We start from the raw sequence: 19,530 nt of genomic DNA on the forward strand, positions 1-19,530 counted from the left end.
CACCTGACAACGGAAGTGACGCACCGCTCCCTCCTCCTGGCCCCAGCCGCAGCCCCGCCCTTCTCTCCGGGCCCCGCCCCTCACCCGTATCTATGGCGTCGCGGCATTGGGATTGGGCGCCATCTTGACAATGGGCGGAAGCCTTCAGGCAAGAGGCCAGATTCCAGTTACGGATTGGTTCAAGGTGGAGTCTGATCCGAGACCTGTAAAACGATTGGACACTAAACTCTAAAGGGGCGGTACTTACCGTTTATCTAAGTCGGCGGAGAGGCTGGGCCTGAGGTACCGCCCCCGCCCTGACTCCACACCTCGTGTGTCCTACAGTCTCGCCCTGCAGGATTTGAACTTTTGGAAGATCGGCCAGTTGTAGCATATTTATCAGAAAATGGCTTTTCCTAGATCTCCATTTCTCGATATCTGGAGTTCTGTGCAGAGAGTGCTGCGGTTAGAATCAATAAATGACAGGAATTCCTGTCGTAGCCCTAACAATTCATTTCCCTCTGGGCCCTCGCTTTTGTTGAAACCCCGTTTCAATCTGAAGATCCCTGAAATCTTGACTAGGGAGGTTTACAGTGAAGAGCTCTATTAACGATTCCAGCCACCTAACCTCAGCCCCTCCTGTTGCAGTTTCGGTCCCTTTCTCCTCCTCCTCCAGCAACCACGCCCTCCATGAATCAGCTTCTTGCACCAGCAGATGAGCCCTTTAAAGGGATTGATTGCATCAGGCTGGTGACTCACAGGGGCCCTTTGAGAGACTGGCTTCCCTCTCCTGGCATGCAGAAGCAGCTAAAAGGCTCAGTGGCAGCAGCACCAGCGACCATGGCCGTCACTCACTCCTTTGTCTCAGAGGTGTGAGCTGCAGTGCTTGCTGCATATGACTGTGTGACTCCCGACTGCCTTGCCAGCTGTCCCCTGGGTCACTCTGCATTCATGTGTGGACACACATGTCCAAGCCTGTGTGCACTGCTGGGTTTTACTAGGGCGTGTGGCCAGGCACTTACGTGTATGTGCATTTGTCATCTCCACGCAGGCAGTGCCAGGGCATGAGGGTTGGTGTATGAGACTGGCTGCCTCCTCCAGTGTCCCTCTCTTTGTCTATTTGAATGCCTGGTGTCCAATGAGCTGATGGGGCTGAATAACAATAGTAATCAGAATAGCTCCCACTGTTGTGTCACACCCTGTGTTAAGCACTTCAGAGACATCAGGTTAGGGGTCTTACAGATAAAGAATCTAGATCTCTGAGATGGGAAGTAATCTGTCCAAAGACACAGCTTATAATGGCAGGGCTGTGATCTGAAACAACTCTGACAGATTCTGAAAAGATTAGATTTGAATCCTTAACTGCATTCTCTATAAGCTGAGTGATGAGTGTAAATTCTTTAACCTTCCTCATTTATCAAAATAGGGATAACACTTTGTGGGATTCCTGTGAGGGTCCAGTGAGTGCAGAAACAGCTTCTCACAGGACCTGGTGAGTAAGAGTGCTCATACTCAAATCAGTCACAGAGCTCTGATACAGTGGATGGCAGAAAGTCAGGCACAAAGAAGCCAAACCCTTGTCCCCAAAACTCTCCTCTCTGAAAAAGGGAAAAGCCTAGGGATTCCGGAAGCCCTGACTCTGACAGGAATGAGTTTTGGGTTTTCCAGAGCTCTAATTATCAGCTAGATGAATCACTAGGAGCTGACACCACCTTCCCTACCCCAGGAGACTCTGAGCTGATTCAAAATATAGGATTTTAACAAAGGAGAGGAGGAGGAAGAGAAAGAGGGGAGGAGAAGAGGTAATGAATAGAAACTAAAGGTGCCAGCCAGAGGAAATGAAAAACTGTCATCAGGACACCAACATGAAACTGGTGTGTGTGTGTGTGTGTGTGACACACACACACACACACAGTGATATACTCTCCTGCTGGCTCTCCAACTCTGGGCATACTGGCAGACAGTGCTGTCAAAGCAAAGTGACACTTGTCACAACAGCATGAGATGCTTGCTAGATGAGGTATAGGCAGATCTGCCTATCACAGAAGGAGAGGAGGAGACCTTCAACCCTGATGAGCTTACTCAGGCTTCTGAAACCCAGCAGATCCTTCTTACTGGCTGGCTTCTGGCTTCTTTTTGTGGCCAAGCCCAAGGCCTACATATGGCAAGTTTTGAGTGCCAGGCCCATACTTGGTGGCTGGGTACTCCAACTGAGATGAGCAGGGCACTACTTATCTTACTGTCATCAGTGTGATGTCAGGAGTGCAGGGAAGCAGAATAGTGTAGTGTAGTGTCATGGAGTTTGAGTCATACAGACTTGATTTCAGATCCCCACAGTGCTGTTCACTGGCTCTTCGACCTTGAGCAAATCATTTAACCTCTTTGGGTCTGTTTGCTTATCTGTAAGATGGGGCTATTAATATATACCTCCAGGGTTGTCGGAATGATGAAATGAGGTGATTCTTTCATTTCACAAAGATTTATGGAGGACCTGCTAGGTGCAGAGCACTGAGTTAGATCCTGGAGATCCAGTGGGACCAAACAGACTACAGCTCTGCCCTCCTGGAGCATGTATGACCCTGGCACATGGCCTGGCACACAGGGAGACTCAACAAGCGGTAGCTACTTATGATGACCATTTTGGCATTCTGCTGTTAACTTAATCATGGGTCCTGACGAGAGTCCCTTCCCTTTCCCTGTGAGGGAACTGGGCATGTTTCCTCAGCTGTAAAATGACAAGAGTTAGACAGGATCAGTGATTCCCAACCTTCTTACCTTCTAGTATTTTCCCTCCACGTGAGTCTCACATTTGGTAAGATTTTGTCTCCTGTATAACCTACATCAAGTCATTTCTCCCCTTTTATTGGTTAAAACCTCATAGCATAGCTGGGATCAGGAGGAGCAAGCCAGAGGACCACCATACTGTTGGTATAATTCCAGCCCAATGCAGAGACCGAGCTAGCTTCTTTACCTTTCACATACTCTGTGCTGTTTCTCTGGGTTATTCTGGAACATTGATAAGAATTCAAGGGACCCCTACTGCCCTCAGGGATCCTTCAGCCAGGGATGCCAGACTGGAACTCACTGAACTGGATGTTCTCCTTCAAGTCCCTTCAAGTCCCATCCAGCTGAGAGCCGGAGATGTATCAGGGAGATGTGAACTACAAGCTGCTTACCTGCCCAGCTCTCCCCAGTCCCCTGGTAGTAGTCCCCTACCGCAAATAAGAGAGAGACCCTGTACTGTTCTCTGCAGGAACAGGAGGGGAGGGAGGGGACATGCCACATTCCCTGAGCACTCAAATTCCTAAGGGCTCAGTTATCAATGAGGACCCCCCACCATTGATGTACATACGGGCTTGAACAAAGGCCACATATGCATGGTACAAAACCCAAACTCAGATGACGTGATGACATTTGAAATATGTTTTTTTTTTTTATCTCTTCCTTGGTGTCCCTGGGCCTTTCCGTTATGCAGATAGGTTAATCTGCACTCCTGACGTCAGGAAACAAATGATATGACAGAATGCAGAGTTCATTTTTAGCTTCTGAATTCTAAAGGCTTAGCCTTCAGGGAGGAATGGAAAGAATTTCTAAGCAGATACAAATTTAGAGAACTGTAACAGGGGGATTTGGGATACTGGCTTGGGGGCAGTGGTCCCTGAGAGGAGTCTCCGCAGCCCTGTAGCTGCTGGGGACCAGCGGGGGCTCAGGGACTGGAAAGCAGGAGAAGCTGGACTTCTTTCCTGGTGGAGCACCAAGAAGTAACAAAACCTTCCGAAGAGACAGCTATATGCTGCATTTGGGCAAACAGGGCCTAACTTACCCAAGACCCTAAGAATTTGGGATTGACTTGCTTGGGAAAAGTAGAATAAAAATCTGAACATTGAGAGGGGGGTGGGTTACACTGGAAGGGGAGGTCAGGAGGCCTTTTGGTCAGAAAGGAGCAACTCAACAGCAGCCGGAGCAGGCAATTAACAAAACACTAGAACAAAACCCACATGGGTCTGTGCAACATGTGGACTGAAAACAAAAGGCCAGAAAAAACAGGGACATCAGTGGACGCTAGTATGAGTGGAAGACCACCAGATCAGACTACCTTTCCCATGCTTTGGCATCTTGAAAGGAAGTGCCCTAGAACAGTGGTCCCCAACCCCTGGGCTGTGGACTGGTACTGGTCCGTGGGCCATTTGGTACCGGTCCGCAGAGAAAGAATAAATAACTTACATTATTTCTGTTTTATTTATATTTAAGTCTGAACGATGTTTTATTTTTAAAAAATGACCAGATTCCCGCCTGATCTGTGGTCGCGCAGTGGATAAAGTGTCAACCTGGAAATGCTGAGGTCGCTGGTTCAAAACCCTGGGCTTGCCTGGTCAAGGCACATATGGGAGTTGATGCTTCCAGCTCCTCCCCCCCTTCTGTCTCTCCTCTCTCTCTCTCCCTCTCCTCTCTAAAATGAATTAAAAAAAAAAAAAAAAAGACCAGATTCCCTCTGTTACATTAGTCTAAGACTCACTCTTGACGCTTGTCTCGGTCATGTGATACATTTATCCGTCCCACCCTAAAGGCCAATCCATGAAAATATTTTCTGATATTAAACCGGTCCGTGGCCCAAAAAAGGTTGGGGACCACTGCCCTAGAATTCAACTAATTCCAAGGGAAGTCATGTGGGGAGAGGGCGAGGAAGGCTTGAAGTGAGTACAATTAAGTTTCTGCCATTCTGACCTGACCAGGCGGTGGCGCAGTGGATAGAGCATCAGACTGGGATGCGTATGACCCAGGTTCAAGACCCCGAGGTTGCCAGCTTGAGCATGGGCTCATCTGGTTTGAGCAAAGCTCACCAGCTTGAGCCCAAGGTTGCTGGCTCAAGCAAGGGGTCACTCAGTCTGCTGTAGCACCAGGTCAAGGCACATGTGAGTAAGTAATCAATGAACAACTAAGGTGCTGCAATGAAGAATTGATGTTTCTCATCTCTCTCCCTTACTGTCTTGTCTGTTCCTCTCTCTGTCACCAAAAAAAAAAAAAAAAGTTTCTGCCATTCTGGCTGAGTGAGGCAAAATATAAATTCAGTCCAGTTAGAGAAAATTTGAGTTATATATATATATATATATAACTCAAATTATATATATATATATTATATATATATATTATATATATATATATATATTTTTTTTTTTTTTTTACAGGGACAGAGAGTCAGAGAGAGGGACAGATAGGGACAGTCAGGAACTGAGAGAGATGAGAAGCGTCAATCATCAGTTTTTCATTGTGACACCTTAGTTGTTCATTGATTGCTTTCTCATATGTGCCTTGACCGCGGGCCTTCAGCAGACCGAGTAACCCCTTGCTCGAGGCAGCGACCTTGGGTCCAAGCTGGTGAGCTTTTTTTTTTTTGCTCAATCCAGATGAGCCTGTGCTCAAGCTGGTGATCTTGGGGTCTCGAACCTGGGTCCTCCACATCCCAGTCCAATGCTCTATCCACTGTGCCACTGCCTGGTCAGGCGAGTTATAGTTCTTATACACCAGAAATTGGAACCAGCTACATTCCTTACCCACAGGTCTGTGCATTATTTGCCTTGCTTCTCCCATTTCTCCTGTCTCAATAGTCACAATAGTACTCTTGTGATTGCCCTCTCTCAAGCTTTCCTACCTCAGGACCTTTGCACTGGCAGTTTCCCCTGCTTCCTTTGGCTTTCTAAATGGCAGGCTCCTTCTCAGTTTAAACTTCACTTCTTCAGACCACACTTTCCAAAATAAAGCCACCTCTCTACTCTCTCTAAATGCCGTTTATTTCCGTCATGACATCTATAAATATTTTTATAGATTTTTTGTTTATTGTTAGTCTCCCCCATGAGGGCAGTTCCCTGAGGGCAGAACCTTTGTCCACCTTGCTGTTCCTTGATGATGATGTATGTAGCTAGCACTGTGACTAGAATTACTTGTGGGATAACTGATTGGTGGCAGCGAGGGCATTCCTGGCTTACAATTGCCTGGTGGATACCAAGTTCCCTCGGTCCCTCCTTGGGTTCCTGACAGCTTTTCCCAGCAATCCAGGGCCAGATGCTAAGACCTATAACATTGGGGCTTGAAGACTTAGCTCTGCTCTATCCAGGGATTCAGCATGAGCGTTTCAGCGGGACCTGGTCCTCTTCTTCCCACCCACCCTGTGGGCACGATAGTGGCTCTGCCGGGGTCTGGCTCATGATGGTTATGAACTGTCCTGAGCCTTTCTTCTGTGCAATCTGCCCTTCCTCCCTCCCTGGCCTGGGGGCTCTCTCTTGCTCTGCTGAGGATGTAGAAGCCCTGGCACACCACTTAGAAGCCTGAGCTAGACCTCTCCTCCATCCCTAGGCCAAACTCACAGCATAAGCCCTCTTTTTTTTTTTTTTTTTTTTTTATAAATTTTTTAATTTATTTTTTACAGAGACAGAGAGTGAGTCAGAGAGAGGGATAGACAGGGACAGACAGACAGGAACAGAGAGAGATGAGAAGTATCAATCATTAGTTTTTTCATTACGCATTGCAACACCTTAGTTGTTCATTGATTGCTTTCTCACATGTGCCTTGACCGCAGGCCTTCAGCAGATCGAGTAACCCCTTGCTGGAGCCAGCGACCTTGGGTCCAAGCTGGTGAGCCTTGTTCAAACCAGATGAGCCCACACTCAAGCTGGCGACCTCGGGGTCTCGAACCTGGGTCCTTCTGCATCCCAGTCCGATGCTCTATCCACTGTGCCACCGCCTGGTCAGGCATAGCATAAGCCCTCTTGAAGAAATTTTTGCAAGAGAGGCTGCTGTGGGGGCTCCCACCAGTTCTTCATTCCAGAAGGGGTGGCTCTCTCTCCACTGGCTATACGTGAATATTTCCACGGTGGGGACCTCCCTTTTGTGCCTGCCCTTTCTCTTATCCGCAGGCACCCTGTGGTGATGCTCCCTTTAACTCTAGCTGTCCGAGGGGCTTAGGAACTCAAGAGAAGTGGTTTTCTCCACAATGGAATCCACTGTTCTCTCCTGAAGGCAAAGGGCAGAGTCTAAGCAGTTTCTACAACCCTTTGGCCATCATGAAATACAGTATCAGAAGCATCATGGTGAGCACCTTGTTCTTTAAATGGCAGGCTCCGCTTGACCAGGCAGTGGCGCAGTGGATAGAGCATTGGACTGGGATGTGGAGGACCCAGGTTCGAGACCCCGAGGTCGCCAGCTTGAGCGCGAGTTCATCTGGTTTGAACAAGGCTCACCAGCTTGAGCCCAAGGTCGTTGGCTTGAGCAAGGGGTCAGTCGGTCGGCTGTAACCCCCCAATCAAAGCACATATGAGAAATGAATGAATGAACAACTAAGGAACCACAACGAAGAATTGATGTTTCTCATCTCTCTCCCTTCCTGTCTGTCTGTCCCTATCTGTCCCTCTCTCTGATTCTGTCTCTGCCACAAGAAAAAAAAAATGGCAGGCTCCTTCTCAGTTTAAATTTAACACCCACCCCCCCCAGGGACAGAGAGAGAGTCAGAGAGAGGGATAGACAGGGACAGACACACAGGAACAGAGAGATGAGAAGCATCAATCATCAGTTTTTCGTTGCGAGACCTTAGTTGTTCATTGATTGCTTTCTTGTATGTGCCTTGACCACGGGCCTTCAGCAGACCGAGTAACCCCTTGCTTGAGCCAGCGACCTTGGGTCCAAGCTGGTGAGCTTTTGCTCAAACCAGATGAGCCTGCGCTCAAGCTGGTGACCTCAGGGTCTCAAACCTGGGTCCTCCACATCCCAGTTCAATGCTCTACCCACTGCGCAACCACCTGGTCAGGCTCAGTTTAAATTTAAATGAACGCAGAGTCCTGGGTTCAATTTTGGGGAAAGAAGAACCAGGGAAGTGGCTCCTCTGGAATACATCCCAGCTGGTGCTGATAAGGTAGTCCAAGGACAACACTTTGACAAGGGATATCAATGCAATGACCTTGGGCTGCTAGTGCCCAAATGAACACTCCTCTCAAATCTCCCTCAAGAAATAACAGCATCTTGGCTCTGGCTGGGTAGCTCAGTTGGTTAGAGCGTCATCCCAATACACCAAGGTTGTGAGTTGGTCCCCAGTCATAGCACATACAAGAATCAATCAATGAACACGTAAGTGGAACAACAAAGTGATGTTTCTTTCTCCCTTCCTCTAAAATAAAAACATAAACATAAAAAATGGAATGACAGCATCTTAAGGTGAAGGGCCCTGCCTTATTCAAAACTCTGCTGAAGCAGTTCTCAGGCTGGATTTCGTTTTTTTGTGGTTCTTTTTAAAATTATTATTATTTATTTATTTATTTTAGCGAGAGAGATACACAGACAGACAGGGAGAGAGACGAAAAGTATCAACTCATAGTTGCGACACCTTAGTTGCTCATTGACTGCTTTCTCATATGTGCCTTGAATGGGGGGCTCCAGCCAAGCCACTGATCCCTTGTTCAAGCCAGTGACCTTGGGCTTCAAGCAGCGACCTTTGGGCTGAAGCCAGATGATTCTACGCTCAAGCAGGGAATCTCGGAGTTTCAAACCTGGGTCCTCAGAATTCCAGGCTGATGCTTTATCCATTGCACCACAGCCTGGTCAAGCTGTTTTTGTGGTTCTTGACCACCTCTCCCACTAGATTATACACCCCTCTCCTTAAAGTGTGCTCAGAAGGCCTGGCACATAACAGCTGCTCTGTGGATGTCTGAAGACAAATTCTCCAGTTCCACAGGACAGAGCTGCTTTAACTGAGATGGCGTTTGCCTGTGAGGCAGTGACTACAAAGACTTGGGTTCTAACTTCCAGAACCCCTTCTTCCTTAAGAACCAATGGCTCTCAGAATGGGAACTTGACTTCTTGCTGTTGGATGAGAGGCTCAGGATTACTCCAGCCTCTCTTCACCTCAGGAAACAGTAATGGGACTAACAGTCCTCTCAACAGGGAATCAGAACAGAAAAGCCGCTTTCTACCTAAGCAGACTGAAGGATTCTCCTATTATTTAAACTTTGCTGCATATTATTATTTGTTTAAACTTGCTGCACATTAGTACCATATAAGAAATTTACAAGAACTAGCCTGACCAGGTGGTGGCACAGTGGACAGACTGTCAGACTAGGACATGGAGGACCCAGGTTCGAAACCCCAAGGTTGCCGGCTTGAGTGCGGGTTCATCCCATGAATTTGAGCATGAGGTCACTGGCTTGAGCGTGGGATCATAGGCATGACCCCATGGTCACTGGCTTGAGCCCCACGGTCGCTGGCTTGAAGCCCAAGGTCACTGGGTTGAGCAAGGGGTCACTCACTCTGCTGTAGCCCCTTGGTTAGGGCACGTATGAGAAAGCAATCAATGAACAACTAAGGTGCCGCAGTGAAGAATTGATGCTTCTCATCTCTCTCTCTTCCTGTCTGTCCCTATCTGTCACTCTCTCTGACTCTCTGTCTCTGTCACACACACAAAAAAAAATTTACAAAACCCCAAGGCTCAGGCCATACTCCATACCAATGAAATCCGAACAGGTGAGGGTGGGACAGGCAATTCCAATGTGCAGCCATGTTTGAGACTCAACACCCTGGCACACAGGACCAACAGGGAAAGCATGAGGCACATACTTATTTGTGTCAAAGTTTAGTTTTATAAGAAAACAAATACAACTGCTAGAGAAAGGGGGACATTTAGGGGTGGCTAAGGCCAAGTGTAAATAATTCTCACTGGGAGAGGTTTGAAAACTATTGGACAGATTCCTTGAATCAGTAAACCAGAGATTCAGATGCAAATGATCAAAAGGGGGATTGTCACCTACCCCAAGGCCACAGATAAATAGGATTCTGGGTCCCAGGGTGAGTCTGGGAGGTAGAACCCTGTGAAAGGCAGCTGTGATACATGTTGTCTGTCAGATACCAGTTTCTGAGCTGGCCCTCCTGCTCCCTTCCCAGGTTCTGGTTAGGGATGGATGGCAGGCAGTTGGTTCAGGAGAACTCTGGAGGAACCTGAGTGGTGACGAGGGCTTGCTGAAGGGGCAGGCTCATTTATACTTTTTGGTGGGAAATTCCCGCCGGCCTTGGCCCAGGCTACGAAAGTTGCGCACACGATGGATAACCTGCAGCTGCTTTTCAATGGTCTCAGTGATGTTCACATCATCTGGGATGTGGACATAACGGACATTACGGCCTGTTATAAAGAGGTCATCCAGCTCAGTCTGATGCCCCCAACGGTCTGTGTAAGTGACTTTGGCCAGGCGGATGTTCATGAAAGCATCGACGTTGTCTATGCGTCCGTGGGCCACGCTCTCATCCCGGAGGTCCACAGTGGTTACCTGGCCCTGGAGGCCCTGCAGCAGGATGATCAGGCTGTTCTCGGAGATGGTCCGTTCCTTCCTTGAGTGGCTCACCGCCATTTTCCCACGAGGCTGGCTGCTTGTAGGAGGGACACACAGATGGCAGCTATAGCAGGCTAGGAGCTCGAGTTGCCAACTCATCTCCACCAGGTTATAACACAAAATTCCCAGCACAGACTTCCCCAAGTTTGCCTACCTTCCTCATTTTTAGGTCTGGAGCACCCTTATGAGCCAGGTGCTTCATGTACACATCTCATAGAATCCTCTCACCACCTTGTAAGCCAAGGATTGCTCACATTCATTTTATAAACGAGGAAAATACATGGCCAGGAGAGGTTAAATCACATCCCAAGGTCAAACAGTTAATAAATGGAGGGCTGGGATTCAAATATATGGCTGTGCTACTCCAAACTCCACACCAGGGGTTCTGAACACTCACTGTATGTTAGAATCACCCAGGGGGTGTGTACCTGGCTGCCACACCCCAGGGGTAGCCAGGGGTTGATTCATTTGGTCAGGGGTGAGGTCCAGACATCCTATTTTTTACAAGCTCCCCAAGTAATTCTGATGTGCATCTAAGTTTGAGAACTACTGATTTAAGGTGTAGTTTATACCCTTGCTATTCAAAGTATGGTCCATGGACCAGCAGTTTCCGCATTACCCAGGCATATGTTAGAAATGCAGAATCTCTGGTCCCTTCCAAGAACCTCTGAAAGAATCTGCATTTTAACATGACCCCTCAGTGAATCACCAATAATTCTTAAACATTAGTGTGCATTAGGGTCACCTGGAGGACTTGCTAAAACACAGTGCTGGGCTCCATGCCCAGTTTCTAACTCAGTGGGTCTGATGTGGGGGCCTAAGAATGTGCATTTCTATCAGGTTCTCAGTTGATGTTGATGGTCTGGGGCTCACTGAGAACAACCGCTCTACACAATGCAGCCGCCATGTAAGTAGAAGTTTAGGTCATTAATTAAAAAAAAAGGTAGCCTATAAAACACATAGGTGCATGACCAGGCCATGGCGCAGTGGATAGAGCGTAGGACTGGGATGTGGAGGACCCAGGTTCAAGACCCCGAGGTCGCCAGCTTGAGCGCGGGCTCATCTAGTTTGAGCAAAGCTCACCAGCTTGGACCTAAGGACGCTGGCTCGAGCAAGGGGTTACTCGGTCTGCTGAAGGCCCATAGTCAAGGCACATGTGAGAAAGCAATCAATGAACTGAAGTACCACAACGAAAAACTAATGATTGATGCTTCTCATCTCCCTCTGTTCCTGTCTGTCTGTCCCTATCTATCCCTCTCTCTGACTCTCGCTCTGTCTCTGTAAAGAAAACAACAACAAACAAAAAAACACATAGGTTTTGAAGGTAGAGAAACCTAGGTTGGAATCTCAGCTCCACCAACAAACTCTGTAAACCTAGGACAGTTACTTAACGTCTCTGAACATGTTTCCACATCTATTAAACCACAGGCTAACTGAGGCTAACAGAATCCCACCACACTGAATGGGCTTTCCTTTGCTTTCAGCATGCCCTGATACTTTATTAACGCAACTTTGTCTTATCTATCCCTACTTTTAAGACTCTGAGTGGAACTTTATAACCCCACACTTAGAATCCCGACAGGGTCGAGCAGGGTGGCATTAAGTGTGGCAAGTCAGCCCGCGCCACTGATGCGGGAGGCTGGGAGCCGGGCAGGAAGGGCCTGGCGATCCCACCAGGTTTCCCTAGTACGAGGGGTGCACAGCGACTACGAAGAGGCAGGCCTGGGCTCTAAGAAGGGCTCTGCCACTTTCTGGGAGAGAGGCCTCGAGCAAGCCACTTAGCTTCTTCAAGACAGCCCATCGATAAAGTGGGGATGGTGAAGAGCCTTTACTCACAGAGCCGCGGGAGTGGGCCGGGGAGAGCAACTATACTCAGCAAATCCGAAAGGAGACGCTTCCGCCGCTCCCGGCCGCGTTCCGGGGCTCCGGAGCTATCCCACCCCCACCCTCGCGTTCCGCCCCCGGGTTCTCCGAACGCACCGCGCGGGATTCTTTCCGCTTCCCTGTCCTCGTCGCCGCGGAAGCTAGCGGGCACCTAACTGGCTGGCTTTCCTCCGGCAGCGGGACTCAGAAGCCATAGTAACAACGGAACCGCTCAATCTTCCCGGAGCCTAGACAGTGCTCAGTGCGCAGGCCCGCACCATCGCGGACCGATCCCGAACTACAATCCCCAGAATGCCTTGCGAGCGCCGCGACTCAAGCTCCTGCAATCTCCGGCTCACGTCATTGGATTTTCTCCTTCACTGGAGTCATTCATTCTTTCAACAAATATTCATTGAGTCTTCACCACGTGGCAGGACCCTTTCAAGACTCTGGACAAAGCGGTGACCAAGGAGACAAGCTCCTTGATTTGATGACCTTAAAATCTATTAGGTTGCGTGTCTATAAGAAAACAAGAAAATTATGATAAAAGTTCTTCAGAGCATTAAAATAGGGTAATCTGATAGAGACTAGGTGGACTTTTATTAATGGTCAGGGATGTCCTAATAAGGTGACATCTAAGCTGAGATGAATGACATAAAGTCAACCTTGTGAAAACTAGGAGAAGAGCATTGCAATGAGAAGAACCAGTTTATGAGAAGGACAAGGTGGAAATGAGCTGGCCAATATGAAAAATGGAAGGGCCAGTAAGACTAGGATGAGTGGTATGATAGGAGGTCGCAGAGGAAGGCAAGAGCCAGAGCATGTAGGACTTTGTAAGCCAGGGTAAGGAGTTTGGACTTCTTGGTTAGGCATGTAGGTTCTGGAGGCTGTGCCTAGGTTCAAATCTCCTCTTTGCAAACTGTATGACTTTAGACAAGTTAATTATTTTCTCTGTGCTTCAGTTTTCTCATTTCTTTTTTTATATGTATTTTTATTTATTTATTTTAGAGAGGGGGGAGAGACAGACAGACAGACAGAAAGGAGGAGCAGGAAGCATAACTCCCATATGTGCCTTGACCAGGCAAGCCCAGGGTTTTGAACCGGTGACCTCAATGTTTCCAGGTTGACACTTTATCCACTGCGCCACCACAGGTCAGGCAAGTTTTCTCATTTCTTACCAGAAGTGCAATGATAGGCTACCAAAGGGGAGTGGCATGATTTGATCTACATTTTTTTTTTTTTTGTATTTTTCTGAAGCTGGAAATGGGGAGAGACAGTCAGACAGTCTCCCGCATGCGCCCGACCGGGATCCACCCAGCACGCCCACCAGGGGCGACGCTCTGCCCACCAGGGGGCGATGCTTTGCCCCTCCCGGGCGTCGCTCTGTTGGGACCAGAGCCACTCTAGCGCCTGGGGCAGAGGCCAAGGAGCCATCCCCAGCGCCCGGGCCATCTTTGCTCCAATGGAGGGGAAGAGAGAGACAGAGAGGAAGGAGAGGGGAAGAGGTGGAGAAGCAGATGGGTGCTTCTCCTGTGTGCCCTGGCCGGGAATCGAACCGGGACTTCTGCACACCAGGCCGATGCTCTACCACTGAGCCAACTGGCCAGGGCTTGATCTACATTTTTTAAAGGTCACTCTGTGTAGCGTTGGAAAAACTGCTTATCTTCTCTCAGCCCCAACTTCCTCGTTAGAAAAAAAAAAAGATAATGATCTCAGAGAATTGTAAGGTTTGAGTGACCTTCGTTAACGTATGACAGCACCTGGCATATAGGAGAAACTCAATAAGAGTTAGGCTTGATTCTTTCACTCATTCATTTCCATCTCCCCCAGGAGCCTTCTTTTTACCTGTGATCACAGTTAATCTCTTGTTATCATAAAAATAAAAACTTTCTTCTCTATGCAAACTACTCTTGTTCTCCTACCTTTCACAGCCAAGCTTCTCAAGAGAGGCACCTTTTCCAACCTTATATCTATGTGAAATTATTTTCTTCATGTACTTCAACCAGAACAACATTAAATGCTGAAGCAGCCATGACCCCACATGCCAGGAGCGCACATAGCTTGGGCAGGCGAAAGCCAAGAGGCTGGAGGAACTATGGCTGGGTGGGCGCCCCGCCACAGCTGCACCCCAGCCATAGGTGCAACCCTGTCAGCAGCTGCTTCCATGGGTCAAAATCAAACCCGGAGACCAGCGGGAGGAACCTAAAACATCCCTGGAGTCCAGCCTGCAAGTCAGACCACTTTCTGCATGGCAGCGCAGGCACCTGTGGTCACTTCCCATCTCTCCCTGCTGGATGTGCTCTGGGCCACCACGAGATGAGGAATGGCCACCCCACTCAATAGGAGCTTCGCGTCTCCTGTGACCAGCTCTAATGGAAGCTGCCACAGGAAAATTTCCCTAGAAGGGAACATTGCTGCAGGGAAGCCAACATTTGTGAATACCCTTAAACAAGTCGGCCAGGATTGGGAAGTGGTTCCTGAATTTGTTGCCAAATGGTGCAATGTTCAAAGCATTCGAGTTAAATTTCAGGAACTGACAACATCGCAGAAGTGATGGGAATGTTCTTCAGATGATGTATGAGAAACCCGAATGATGGTCTTTTACCTCCAGTCATATGTCAGCCTCAGTTGAATATAAGCTCACTTGCCTCTCTAAATGACAAACTCAAAGATATGGAGAAACCTGTTATGGTATTTTTTATTTTATTATTATTTTTTATTATTATTATTATTTTTACAGAGAGAGAGTCAGAGAGAGGGATAGACAGACAGGAACGGAGAGATGAGAAGCATCAATCATTAGTTTTTTGTTGCACATTGCAACACCTTAATTGTTCATTGATTGCTTTCTCATACGTGCCTTGACCGCGGGCCTTCAGTAGACCGAGTAACCCCTTGCTTGAGCCAGCAAGCTTGGGCTCAAGCTGGTGAGCTTTTTGCTCAAACCAGATGAGCCTTCGCTCAAGCTGGTGACCTCGGGGTCTCGAACCTGGGTTTTCCTCATCCCAGTCTGATGCTCTATCCCCTGCGCCACCACCCGGTCACGCACCTATTATGTTTTTTGTTTGTTTGTTTGTTTGTTTGTGGTTTTTTTTTTTACGGAGGCAGAGATAGACAGGGACAGACAGACAGGAACGGAGAGAGATGAGAAGCATCAATCATCAGTTTCTCGTTGCGCGTTGCGACTTCTTAGTTGTTCATTGATTGCTTTCTCACATGTGCCTTGACCGTGGGCCTTCAGCAGACCGAGTAACCCCCTGCTGGAGCCAGCGACCTTGGGTCCAAGCTGGTGAGCTCTTTGCTCAAGCCAGATGAGCCCGCGCTCAAGCTGGCGACCTCGGGGTCTCGAACCTGGGTCCTTCCGCATCCCAGTCCGACGCTCTATCCACTGCGCCACCACCTGGTCAGGCGCACCTATTATGTTTTGAAGGATCTCTGTATAGTGAATGACAGGTATATTTTTCTATCTAATTTGTATGAATCTGACTGACTGCATGAATGAAACGGAGTAGGCAGTTTATTAAGTCTGGCATGACTGGATGAATAACCAGTTTTGCCAGAGCCTTGAGTTGGAAGGAATTGTTTATCTTTGAGCCACTCTAGAGAAATGCTTGGTTTATGGGGAAGAAATGAAGAACAGGGTATTCCTCTTGAATATTTAGAGCAGCTTCACTATAAGCATGGAAGCTGGCTACTACATAGAACACTGAAAAACCAACTTTGATCTATAATACAAGAAGTGCCTATCTTAACACCTGTTGTTAATGAAGACTTTATTTATTTATTGACAGAGAGAGAGAGAGAGACAGAGAGAGGAACAGATAGGGAGAGACAGACAGAAAGGAGAGAGATGAGAAGCATCAATTCTTTGTTGCAGCTCCTTTAGTCTCCTTAGTTGTTCAATGATTGCTTTCTCATATGTGCTTTGATGGGGGGGGGGCGCAGCAGAGTGAGTGACCCCTTGCTCAAGTTAGTGACCTTGGCTCAAGCCAGCAACAATGGCATCATGTCTATGATCCCATGCTCAAGCCAGCGACCTCGGGGTTTCGAACCTGGGTCTTCCACGTCCCAGTCTGATGATCTATCCACTATGACACCACCTGGTCAGGCAAGACTTTATTTTAATTCATTTTAGAGAGGGGGAAGAGAGAGAGAGAGAGAGAAAACAGGGGGCGGAGCAGGAAGCATCCACTCTCATATGTGCCTTGACCAGGCAAGCCCAGGGTTTTGAACCAGCGATCTCAGCATTCCAGGTCAATGCTTTATCCACTGCGCCACCACAGGTCAGGCCTAATGAAGACTTTAAAGATAAACATGATAGTCTGGTTGAAAAGGCCAAAGAATTTTTGAGCACTTTGTGATCTTGCTGAAGACTATAGGCAGCAAAATGATTCCAGATAATTCAATTTTATGTATCTTTGCAGCTCCATATTTATACAAATCTCTTTAGAAAACCCAAGTGTTTAATCATTTTTGTTCCAAGAAAATAATTTTTTGATGAATCTTTTTTTTAAGATTTATTTTACTTTTTTTCTTTCTTCTTTTCCAAGTGAGAGGAAAGAAGATAGAGAGACAGATTCCCGCGTGTACTCCAGCCAGGATCCACCTGGTAACCCCTGTCTGAGGGCCAATGCTCTGCCCATCTGGGGCTATGCTCGCAACTGAGCTATTTTTAGTGCCTGAGGTGGAGGTTTTATGGAGCCATCCTCAGCACCTGGGGCCAATGTACTTAAACCAATCGAGCCATGGCTGTGGGAGGAGAAGAGAGAGCAAGAAGGGGGAGGGGTGGAGAAGCAGATGGGCATTTCTCTTCTGTGCCCTGACTGGGAATTGAACCCAAGATATCCACACGCTAGGCCAATGGTCTACCACTGAGCAAACCGGCCAGGGCCTTAGGTTGATTGATTGATTTTTAGAGAGGAGAGAGATAGAATCGGAGAGTGTGGGCAGGGGAGGAGTGGGAAACATCAACTCGTATGTTTCTCATATGTGCAGCCTCAGCATTCCAGGTTGACACTCTATCCACTGTGCCACCACAGGTCAGGCATTGATGACTCTTATATAAAATTTTATGACCAGTTTCTTTTATTCTCTTCTCTCTTTTCTTTTTGGTTTAAGAAAAAAAAAAAAAGACAAAGATGTTTAATTATCTCTCATGGCAAGAAGTGTGGAGGAAGATGGCTCCAGAATCAGTATAGTGGCTAACCTGTATCATAAAGGATGCACCCTGCTTCTGTTTTCCCTGTTATCGTCCTCAGCAGGTTGGCTGTTTTTCCAGGGGCTCTCATCTCATTGGTGACAGGTTTCTTAACTGGAAACTTTAAGGGTATATAGTAAAGGATAATGTGTCCTGGGTAGATTAGTGCAAAAAATTAAAAGTAGAATTTAAAGAATCTCTAGAAAAAGAATTAAGAAATTTTATTTTAAGTACTTTTGACATAGTGCTTCCCCTTCTACCTTAATTCTTGTGGAAAATAAGACCAAGTTCAGTATTTTGTCATTTCACTGATCTTATTAGTGTGTCTATAACATATTTAATGAGGAGCTGTTTAGATTTTGTTCCCAGTTTGTAATGGCATAACCTATATGTCATTTAATCTTTTTCCTCTTTTCATTTTTACCTCTGTGCTATATATATTGAAAGCATTATCATTTATAATATATATATATTAGGAAATATATTAATAAAAAACAAAAGGGTAAAATAGTTGTAAATTTAAAAAGTCTGCATGGATTCATTTTATTTATTTATTTATTTATTTTTTCTTTTTTTTTTTTTTTTTTTTTCATTTTTCTGAAGCTGGAAACGGGGAGAGACAGTCAGACAGACTCCCGCATGCGCCCGACCGGGATCCACCCGGCACGCCCACCAGGGGCGACGCTCTGCCCACCAGGGGGCGATGCTCTGCCCATCCTGGGCGTCGCCATGTTGCGACCAGAGCCACTCCAGCGCCTGGGGCAGAGGCCAAGGAGCCATCCCCAGCGCTCGGGCCATCTTTGCTCCAATGGAGCCTTGGCTGCGGGAGGGGAAGAGAGAGACAGAGAGGAAAGCGCGGCGGAGGGGTGGAGAAGCAAATGGGCGCTTCTCCTGTGTGCCCTGGCCGGGAATCGAACCCGGGTCCTCCGCACGCTAGGCCGACGCTCTACCGCTGAGCCAACCGGCCAGGGCCCATGGATTCATTTTAGTTCTGTATATTATTAAAAATTTTTCTCAACTTTAAATTTTATTTATTTATTTATTTATTTTTAGTGAGAGAGACAGAGAGACAGAGAGAGGGACAAATAGAGACAGATGGACAGGAAGGGAGAGAGATGAGAGCATCAATTCTTCACTGTGGCACCTTAGTTGTTCAATGATTGCTTTCTCATATGTGCCTTGACTGCGGAGAGAGGGTGGCTCCAGCCAAGCCAGTGACTCCTTGCTCAAGCCAGCAACCTTGGGCTTGAAGCCAGCAACTTTGGGCTTAAGCCAGAGACCATGGGGTCGTGTCTAAGATCCCACATTCAAGCCAGTGACCCCGCGCTCAAGCTGGTGAGCCCACACTCAAGCCGGATGAGCCCACGCTCAAGCCAGTGACCTCGGGGTTTTGAACTTGGGTCCTCTGGGTCCCAGGCTGACACGCTATCCATTGCGCCACCACCTGGTCAGGTGTTTGAAAAAAAAATCTTAAAAGTTAATGCAGAAGCAGATATGAGAATCTAGTTGTCTTCTATGACAGACATTAAAGAGATTTTGCAAAATATATAAAACAATGTCACTCTTTTCACTCAATTTTTTGTTTTGGAGAATATAATTACCTTTAATATATGTTAAGGAGATTCTTGTTTTAAACTGAATTAAGGTTTTTAGGGTTTCCAATAATTTTTAAGATATAAAGGGGTTCTAAGACTGAAAAGTTTGAAAACTACAGCTCTGTTCTGAGGACTTTCATGTACTTACTCAACTCAAATGTAATCTGGCTTCTACTCCTAAGATTTCACTAACTTCTCATTTTCCGACCCTACCGCCATCCTCCTCCTTTTTTTCCCCCTGGGGCATTGTATCATTTGGTTTCACGCATTTCTCTGATGGGTTCTTCTCCATTTCTGCCTCTCCCGCACCCTCACCCTCTCAACCCACATTATTCTCCTCCGTAAACGTATGTGCTTTCTCTGGAGCTGTATTCCCAGCCCAGCTGTCTACTTGGTCACATCTATCTCCATGCCATTTACTGCTACATGCTGAGTCCCTTGTCTAGGTCTCCAGCCCAGACTGCTCCACAGAGTTCCATTTTCCTTCTGTCTGTTACTTATTATTACCATATTTCTTCCCAGTACTTGAAAC

General features: G+C 47.3%; 1 protein-coding gene and 1 pseudogene across 4 annotated transcripts; one reads left to right on the forward strand and one right to left on the reverse strand.

Annotated features, from left to right (window-relative positions):
* Window positions 1-9,557: 9,557 nt before the first annotated feature.
* Window positions 9,558-12,496, reverse strand: LSM10 (LSM10, U7 small nuclear RNA associated). Of its 4 annotated transcripts, none has more exons than XM_066372113.1 (2): window positions 12,324-12,496; window positions 9,558-10,380 (listed from the first exon to the last, which is right to left on the reverse strand). In XM_066372113.1, the coding sequence occupies exon 2, from the start codon at window positions 10,359-10,361 to the stop codon at window positions 9,990-9,992; it is 372 nt and encodes a 123-aa protein (XP_066228210.1). In that variant the 5' UTR covers window positions 10,362-10,380; window positions 12,324-12,496; the 3' UTR covers window positions 9,558-9,989. The 4 variants fall into 4 exon arrangements, with proteins under 4 accessions (XP_066228210.1, XP_066228212.1, XP_066228208.1 ...); XM_066372115.1 differs by lacking the exon at window positions 12,324-12,496 and adding an exon at window positions 12,180-12,264; XM_066372111.1 differs by having other exon boundaries at window positions 9,559-10,377.
* Window positions 12,497-14,529: 2,033 nt separating this feature from the next.
* On the forward strand, window positions 14,530-16,567 carry LOC136397600 (deoxycytidine kinase-like; annotated as a pseudogene).
* The last annotated feature ends 2,963 nt before the right edge of the window (window positions 16,568-19,530 follow it).

This window comes from Saccopteryx leptura, chromosome 3, assembly GCF_036850995.1.
Source record: "Saccopteryx leptura isolate mSacLep1 chromosome 3, mSacLep1_pri_phased_curated, whole genome shotgun sequence".
Classification (NCBI taxonomy): Eukaryota; Metazoa; Chordata; class Mammalia; order Chiroptera; family Emballonuridae; genus Saccopteryx; species Saccopteryx leptura.